The following is a 9,381-nucleotide window of genomic DNA, read 5'->3' on the forward strand; positions in this document are numbered from 1 at the left end:
CAATACAAATGAAACTATTTGAATAAAGGTTGTACACATCAGTGAAATTAACCTCTGGGAAAATCCCTAATTGAGAGAGTGTATAGGCCTATAAAGCGCACCACAGATCATATAGGCTGCATGGCTAACAGGACTTGGGCACTACCCATCTCTCTATATCATTTGCTAAAGGCATATTAAAAACATGACTTGTACACCCAATGAAAATATAAACTTCACAGAATATATACCACTTCGAATTATAACAATCGGTTGAAGATTATCTGAATATCACACAAGTAAAATCTCAACTTCTTTGCGCAACGGGCCATTGCGCTGAGGACTGGCAGTGTTTTATATACTTGAGGACCTCTGCTTGGAACGCGCTGCATGTGGACGCAACACTTGGAGCTTGTAGATACACGGAATGACGATAAACATTTCACAGAATATATACCACTTTGAATTAAAACAATCGGTTGTGCTTCCCACTCGGCACCAATACAAATGAAATCACCAGTCCGCACTGGACTAGTAGGCTGATATATTTATTATTGGATGCAGCAGAGCAGAGCCTTTACTCACTGCAGTTGATGCAACATAATACGTTTTAAAGTTGTTAACAGTGATATATAAACATGAACAATTGGATAGATATCTGTGTAGTTTCCATGCAGGCACAAGCTGCATTTCTCACCTAATTATAGTAAAAATGATATGCGCTAATAAGCGGTGACATTTTGCAAGATCCAGAGTGGTGTGGCCTGTCTGTCACTCTCCAGTCGGACTTTTCTGCGGGACTCAGGACTCAGGAAACTACAACTAAACTCCGCCCATTGGGATACAAAACAGCCCTTCTCTCCTATTGGTTGGTGGTTAACCCCACCCTCTGTGTTGGGTGGACGTTGGGTGGATGTTGCGCCTACAAGCTGTTGTATGCATAGATATATGGTTGTATGGCTTTCGGCTGTGTGTTGACTGCCCCCCCTCCCCCTCATACAACACAATGTTGTGTCAAAGCACGTGACTCCCATTGGTAATACATTGGGCGGCCATGACACAACACAACATGCATCCAACGAGCATCCAACGAGCACAGAATTGCATGAAAGGTGTGGCTGAGCTCACACCTTTCATGCAATTCTCTGCTCGTTGGATGCTCGTTGGATGCTCGTTGGGTAGTGTCATGGCCGCCCAATGTATTACCAATGGGAGTCACGTGCTTTGACCCAACATTGTGTTGTATGAGGGGGAGGGGGGGCAGTCAACACACAGCCAACCATATATCTATGCATACAACAGCTTGTAGGCGCAACATCCACCCAACGTCCACCCAACACAGAGGGTGGGGTTAACCACCAACCAATAGGAGAGAAGGGCTGTTTTGTATCCCAATGGGCGGAGTTTAGTTGTAGTCTCCTGAGCCCCGCAGAAAAGTCCGACTGGAGAGTGACAGAGCTTTTGAGAAATGATGATGTCACCGCTTATTAGCGCATATCATTTTTACTATAATTAGGTGAGAAATGCAGCTTGTGCCTGCATGGAAACTACACAGATATCTATCCAAGTGTTCATGTTTATATATCACTGTTAACAACTTTAAAACGTATTATGTTGCATCAACTGCAGTGAGCAAAGGCTCTGCTCTGCTGCATCCAATAATAAATATATCAGCCTACTAGTCCAGTGCGGACTATTTCATTTGCATTGGTGCCGAGTGCTAAGCACAACCGATTGTTTTAATTCAAAGTGGTATATATTCTGTGAAATGTTTATCGTCATTCCGTGTATCTACAAGCTCCAAGTGTTGCGTCCACATGCAGCGCGTTCCAAGCAGAGGTCCTCAAGTATATGTAAAACACTGCCAGTCCTCAGCGCAATGGCCCGTTGCGCAAAAAAGTTGATATTTTACTTGTGTGATATTCAGATAATCTTCAACCGATTGTTATAATTCGAAGTGGTATATATTCTGTGAAGTTTATATTTTCATTGGGTGTACAAGTCATGTTTTTAATATGCCTTTATCAAATGATATAGAGAGATGGGTAGTGCCCAAGTCCTGTTAGCCATGCAGCCTATATGATCTGTGGTGCAGGCCTATACACTCTCTCAATTAGGGATTTTCCCAGAGGTTAATTTCACTGATGTGTACAACCTTTATTCAAATAGTTTAATTTGTATTGGAGTGCGAAGCTTGAACAATAGGTTCATTGCGGACCGCTACGGATAAACTGTGGATATTAACCTACCAATAAGGACCCAGGCCAAATGCCATTGCGCAGTAGCCTACACCAACAAGTCTATGCGTGGTGTGTGCATAGCCGCATGTGAAACTATATCGTGCTGTATTTTGCTCTCCATTTCATGGTCATGGTCATGCGAGGAGAGAGAGAGAGAGAGAGAGGGTGCAGAGAGAGAGAGAGGTGTGAATGGAATCGCATCGTGCGTATATGGCACATCTCTCTCATGTTTAGGTAATTAAGGGCGCACCATTGAATGCATGTCACTGTGCCTACATGTTGACAATGTGCGCGCGTGAACTTGTATTAGCCAGCCTACACATTATAACGTGACATTTATTATACAGCTCGAAAATATAGCCACTCTACAAGCTCACAACTTGTTACTTCTATAGGTCTGACTCTGCTATTAATTTATGTGCAGGACTTGCCAAGTCGCCAGAGCAATGGTAAAGTGTCTATCATTTTTAAATTGAGAAAAGTCGAGAGTCGGGATTTTGCACATAGTGTGACATGCTGACAGACAATGAAAGAAACATGTTCCACTTCCACTCACAATTTAGGTGGCTTTTAAAATGCGGTACTTATTCCTTCATTAAAAAATATGATTGGCACCTCATAAGTGTAAATATAAAAGCAAGTATAATATAGCCTACAATTGAAACCTGCTACTGCAGTGATTTTATCCTGTGTTCAATGCGTTTCTGCGTTTGGGTGTGGACATGATGATGATGATGAAATGACGCACGGCTGTCTCCAGTCATTTCAACAATCAGTACCAGATTTAAAGGCACTGATTCTGTGTGTTGGCTTGTTCAGAAGAGGATGACGTCTATCGAAGAAAGTTTGATTCATTTAGCAAGCCAGTGCCCCATTCTGTATGTAAAAAGCCATCCGTTTTATTATGACAGTGTACAACTCCACATATCGCCGTATTGGTCACCAAAAACTACACGCAGATAAACGTGGGTCTGTTGTTTTCCGCATTCCGCTCTAGCGCACCGCCCACTTCCCACAAAGCCTTGTGGGAAATGGATGCATCTAGGGAGGGACGGCCATGACACTACCCAACGAGCATCCAACGAGCATCCAACGAGCAGAGAATTGCATGAAAGGTGTGAGCTCAGCCTAAGGGTGCACTCACACGGTTCATGCAATTCTCTGTGCTCGTTGGATGCTCGTTGGGTAGTGTCATGGCCGCCCAATGTATTTCCAATGGAGGTCACATGGTTTGACCCAACATTGTGTTGTGTGAGGGGGAGGGGCGCAGTCGTGCGCCCCTCCCCCTCACACAACACAATGTTGGGTCAAACCATGTGACCTCCATTGGAAATGCATTGGGCCGCTGGGCGGCCATGACACAACACCCAACGAGCACGAGAATTGCATGAAAGGTGTGAGCTCAGCCTAAGGCTGAGCTCACACCTTTCATGCAATTCTCGTGCTCGTTGGATGCTCGTTGGATGCATGTTGTGTTGTGTCATGGCCGCCCAATGTATTTCCAATGGAGGTCACATGGTTTGACCCAACATTGTGTTGTGTGAGGGGGAGGGGTGCAGTCGAATGCGCCCCTCCCCCTCACACAACACAATGTTGGGTCAAACCATGTGACCTCCATTGGAAATGCATTGGGCCGCTGGGCGGCCATGACACAACACCCAACGAGCACAGAGAATTGCATGAAAGGTGTGAGCTCAGCCTCAGACAGCCATCCACTGAGCTCACTGCTAAAAATCTAAAATATCTAAAACCACATGTTACACACATAGACCCCCAGGACAGTGTTCTGAATCTTCTAAACGTCATTAACATATATTATTTTAAGTGTCCCTTTAACGTCAGGGGTTATCAATATGTCTACTCTGTACGCGGACAAATTCCCTGTCCGTGAAAAGACTTGGCCTCGTCCATGGCAAATTCTAGATTTTGTGTTTACACACCATTATACTGTTCTTATTTGGATCATAAAACCCAATTGCAATGTCAAAGTCTCCAGGTTTTCTGATTTACTATGACACTATGGTACAGTTGGAGGCCATCAATATTGTCCTTTTCTTTTTGCTGAGGTTTGCGTGATCTGCGCAAAAGGACAGTTATAATTTAGCTATTGAAAAATAGCAGATCTACAAGCTCATAGCGCGCCACCGAGTGGCGCGCTACGAGCTTGTAGGTCTGCTATTTTTGAAAAATCGTGAAAATATTTATTTCAGAAAACTGGAGGATTTAGAAGGATTTTTTTAAATTTTGAGGTCAGGCCTAAATGGGTCAAATGATAAGGGACAATATCGGTGGCACCCAACTGTACGCTCTCAGAGTCACAGACATGCAATGGCCATTTTAGGGCTAGATCTTTATGTGTTTGTGTGCTCCCTTTTTGTGTGCATTGGGCATCTCATAAGCACGGATCTTCAACAGATTCACATAATGTTGTGACATATAACGGATCTAAAGGTTCGCACCGCTTTGGGAGCTATTTTCGCTGCACCGACACCATCACAGAACAAAGCAGTGGTGGAAAGTAACTAAGTACTTTTACTTAAGTACTGTACTTAAGTACATTTCTGAGGTATTTGTACTTTACTTGAGTATTTCCAATTTCCAGTACTTTTACTTCTACTCCACTACACCTCGGAGCCACAATTTGTACTTTTACTCCACTACAATTATTTGAAAACTTTAGTTACTATAGTTACTTTGCCGATTTTAATTTTGATTGGAAAACAAAACATACATTAACGACTTCAACCCTATACATTTCGGCCATTTGAAAATAACAGATCTACAAGCTCACAATGCGTCGCAACGCGATGCATTGTGAGCTTGTAGATCTGCTATTTTCAATAGACTTTGTACACATTTTGAACTTGTGAAATGGCACATTCTGCACAATGAGTACTTTTACTTGTAGTACTTTAAGTACATTTTGATGCCGATACTTTTGTACTTTTACTCAAGTACATTTTCAATTCCGTACTTTTACTTGTAACGGAGTAGTTCTAAATTGCAGTATTTATACTTTTACTTAAGTAAAACAATTGAGTACTTTTCCCACCACTGCAACAAAGTATAAAACATGGTTAAAAGAATATTATTTGCTTGCGTGCAAAAGCAACAGGCACACACACACACACACATTATATATATATATATATATATTGAAAACCAGAGACCTAATGCTTGGCACGTCTCCAATGATGTTTCTGCAGAAATCCACTCGCAGAATCAGATGTGTATCAAAATGTTGATGTGATTACAGAGACGGCACACTCACAAAACGGTACGTCTTACTTCCCGTTCATTAACATCTCTTAAAAAATGATGTTTTAAGTATTATGTTATACTTTAGCTATTGAAAAATAGCAGATCTACAAGCTCGTAAGCGCGCCACCGAGTGGCGCGCTTACGAGCTTGTAGGTCTGCTATTTTTGAAAAATCGTGAAAATGCGGCACAAATCTTTGAATGTATATTCTTTTTCAGAGCGAACATTTTCAACTCAAAATCTTTGCTTCTGAGGGGTTTCCTGGAATAACATATTTTCAGATGGAGGTCGGAGGCCAAATACAGTACATTTTTGAGTTCCTTGACATGGAATATTGAGCACCACTGACATAGAAACATATAGTATTTCAGAAAACTGTCAGAATTTAGAAGACTTTTTTTTTTTTTCAATTGACTTAAATTGCTGAAATCTCATATAAAGAGGGCACTTTTGGACAAAAATAAGCAAAGATTTAGCAGATCTACAAGCTCTCAACGTGTCACAGCTTGTAGATCAGCTATTTTCGGGGCGCAAACCCAGCACTCTTTAGCTAGCGGAGATGTATCGTGGTGTACGGCATGGATTTCTAAACAAATTTGTTCAACGCAAAATACGGTGTTCAAGTTCAGGAGATTTCGGAAAAAAAGCAATTCTCCTGGGCAGTTGTTTTTTTGTCACATTATATAATCGTTGATGTCGGGAGGAAACCTCATAACTCCATTTTTGAGGTTTTTGCCATAAATTAGTGCTATTGAACACCCTTTACGTCTGTGTGTTGTTTCGAAAATATTGAACCAATGGAAAGTAGTAAAAAGTGCTTTGGACAAAACCTCTTAACTCCACTGGACCCTCCAAATGTCTGCTGAAGCAACTAAATCCACCACCTCTCCCCCTCTCATGGAAGTAATTGACAATATATAAAGTTACAACACCAACTTTGATGAGGCAGTATTGCTTTGTTTTAAAATTAATTCATTTCCTAAAAAATGTATATTTTTCATTTCCTGAAAAAAATAATATTTTTCATTTCCTGAAAAAATCCCTGGAACAACATATTTTCAGATGGGGGTCGGAGGCCAAATACATTTTTGGGGTCCTTGACATGAAATATAGTTTGAGCACCACTGACATAGAAACATAGGTTAAACAGAAGGGAGTTCCAACCGTGCCTCTATAGCCTATATGGCAGGCCAGTCTGGTGCATCTCAGAGGCAAGGACGGCTTTATTACTTTGCACCCTGATAATAAAACAAGGGCTTAAACTGTCTTGAGTTGCTCCAGTGCCACCTTTTCTCATATAGGTTTTTCAGAAAACTGTCTGATTTAGAAGACATTTTGTATAGAGTCTTGCTCTGTGGGACACACATCGACATATTGCTGGCCTGGCCTGGAATCGTACACCTGGGACAACCAGGGGCTCTGAATCCCAAGCCCCTCAGTTATGGCGGCCCGATAAGCTGGCTATGTGTGAGACAAATACTCTGGGCTACAGTGCAGGAATATCGGATTGTGTGTATTTTCACATCACATGTATGTATTATACAGTATGAGGTTTCAAGCCTGACGATAATGTGGGTGATGGGTGGTGATATATGCGTAGGTCGTAGACTAGTGGAATAATCGCAACCGAAACTAACGTGCAGCACGAAAGAGGAAACTGACGGGGGAGCCATAAGTCACATCATATCCTTTCAGATAGCATTCGTTTCCAATACATGTATGTCTTGTCTCAGTGAAAAGCAGAAGTCAGTGAACACTTGCTGAGAACAATATTATTGAATCTCTTCTCGAGTATTTCCAGGACTTTGATGTTCTGTCTTACTATATTAAGAGGGTATAGGGATGCAGACAGGCAGGCAGGCAGGCAGGCAGGCAGACAGGCAGACAGACAGACAGACAGACAGACAGACAGACAGACAGACAGACAGACAGACAGACAGACAGACAGACAGACAGACATGGGGCTTATATCTTGCGCCAACTCTTACCCCACACCCACAGTGTGTTTTGGTAACTAATGCAGCTCTTCTCTGTGCTTTCTTTTTTCTCTCCTTTGTTCTTTTAGAAGAAGATAATAATCAGTACGATTACGAGAACATTTTTCCACCTTCTTTACCAGTCAGTGAAGGCAAGTCTATGTATGGGTTTATTTATTTTGGGGGGGGGGGTAAATTATTTCCAACACTTTGAATGGAGGGAATGTGTGATATCAATCACCTTTATTATAAACTAGGGATGTCCCGATACACTTTTTTCATTTCCGATCCGATTCCGATCCAACAATTTCTGTGTTAGCCGATACCGATACCGATACCGATACTGATACCAGAGTGCTTTTTTTAAAAAGTGTAAAGTACATGTACATACATTTTGGTTTAATACAGTGCATTATTGGCCCAGTCAGTTTAGAGTTTATTTGTCCAGTCTAACTTCGAAGAGAGGGGGAGAAAGAAAAACAACAAAAGATAGCCTATACTTGGCAGCCCTTGTGCAAGCAAATTTATGTTAGTCGCAAACTACAGCAAGCCGCCTTTGTTTTAAATTGTCCCCTATTCGCACGTCGGCAAAGCCGTTCACACCTACGGCTGGAGATGCGGGTTTTCAATACCGGCGGCCCCGTCTCACCGTGCTGCGCGCATCACGTGATTAAATAAAATGTGGTATCGGATTGGTGCGGGGCGTACTTGCCGATTCCGATATGACCAAATAAGGGCATATCGGAGGGCATTCCGATACAAGTATCGGTATCGGGACATGCCTATTAGAAACTAACTGGAATTAGACCATCTTTACCCGAGTGAAAAATCTACTTTAATTATTGATTGAACTCAATAACCTGTAATTGCAAACACCAAACAGATGGCGATGACTACGAGAACTCAGACTTCTTGGAGCAAGTGGCCAATCAGCAGAAAGAAGGTAAGACGTGTCATCATGAATAGATTAAACATCAATCCTCCTAAAGCCCAAACCACACCCAAATGGTTGAGTACTTTGACTCAAGTTCAGTGTTGTTTTTGGCAGCAAATTTTGATTTTAGTGTTAGTCGTATATAGTCTCTTGAGTAGTTTTTATTTTGTTTGAGTCACATTTTAGTCACCTGGAATGTTTTAGTGTTAGTCTAGTTTTAGTCGGCTAAATGTCAGAAGATTTTAGTCGACTAAAATGTATTTTGGAGGGCCATTGACTGATTTTACACTTGCTGAAGGGAACCAAGTGTAAAATGACTTATACTGGATCTCTTGTCCACTAGTCCCTTCCTAACATTTTAGTCTAGTATTTATCTGTTGACGAAATTGTCAATACATTTAGCCTTAGTTTTAGTCATCATAGCGTAGTTTTCATTTAGTTTCCATTTAGTTTTCGTCAGTGGAAAAAGTATATAGTATAGTATATAGGAGGAGAGACACAAATCTCTTAAATCTTAACAATCTGCGCTTTTTCCCCCCTCTCTCTTCCCAGAGGAAGATTATCCAGATTATGAGAATGCAGAGACACAACCTGACAATACCTGAGAGGACACTTTCTTCTTTGTATACTGTTCTTCACGATGCAGATTCAATATTCAGTTAGCTCTATTGAAACTGAAAGTTGACTTTTTAAAAAATATATATCTAGTTTCTTAATTTCTACAGCAAGTTTTGCTGGAACAGCAACAGAGGAGAATCTACATTCTAGACAGGCCGTCACTCTTTTTTGTTACCTGTGATGTTATTATGCTGCCATCTCTTGGTAGAGAAATGAATTACTGCAGTTGTTGAATTATGTAATTTCCTTTTATATGGTGAGAAATATTAGGCTAATGTTTTTCTTAGGTACTTTTGAATTATCGGAGTAGGAGTACTGTACGGGAGCGATTTTTAAAGCGCAAATGTGAAATGCATTAAAATGACGATACTATA

At 41.3% G+C, this 9,381-nt stretch overlaps 1 protein-coding gene across 2 annotated transcripts in view; it reads left to right on the plus strand.

Moving 5' to 3' along the window:
- Positions 1 to 9,381, plus strand: part of LOC306927558 (uncharacterized protein) — a 56,300-nt gene extending 46,919 nt beyond the window's left edge. For both annotated transcript variants that reach the window (XM_079507338.1, XM_079507339.1), the window contains exons 9-12: positions 5,426 to 5,496; positions 7,545 to 7,607; positions 8,339 to 8,398; positions 8,942 to 9,381. In XM_079507338.1, coding sequence (XP_079363464.1) covers positions 5,426 to 5,496; positions 7,545 to 7,607; positions 8,339 to 8,398; positions 8,942 to 8,994 — 247 coding nt within the window. In that variant the 3' untranslated portion in view covers positions 8,995 to 9,381. The remainder of the gene's footprint in view (positions 1 to 5,425; positions 5,497 to 7,544; positions 7,608 to 8,338; positions 8,399 to 8,941) is intronic.

Source organism: Electrona antarctica (genome assembly GCF_951216825.1).
Source record: "Electrona antarctica genome assembly, chromosome: 8".
In the NCBI taxonomy this organism is placed as follows: Eukaryota; Metazoa; Chordata; class Actinopteri; order Myctophiformes; family Myctophidae; genus Electrona; species Electrona antarctica.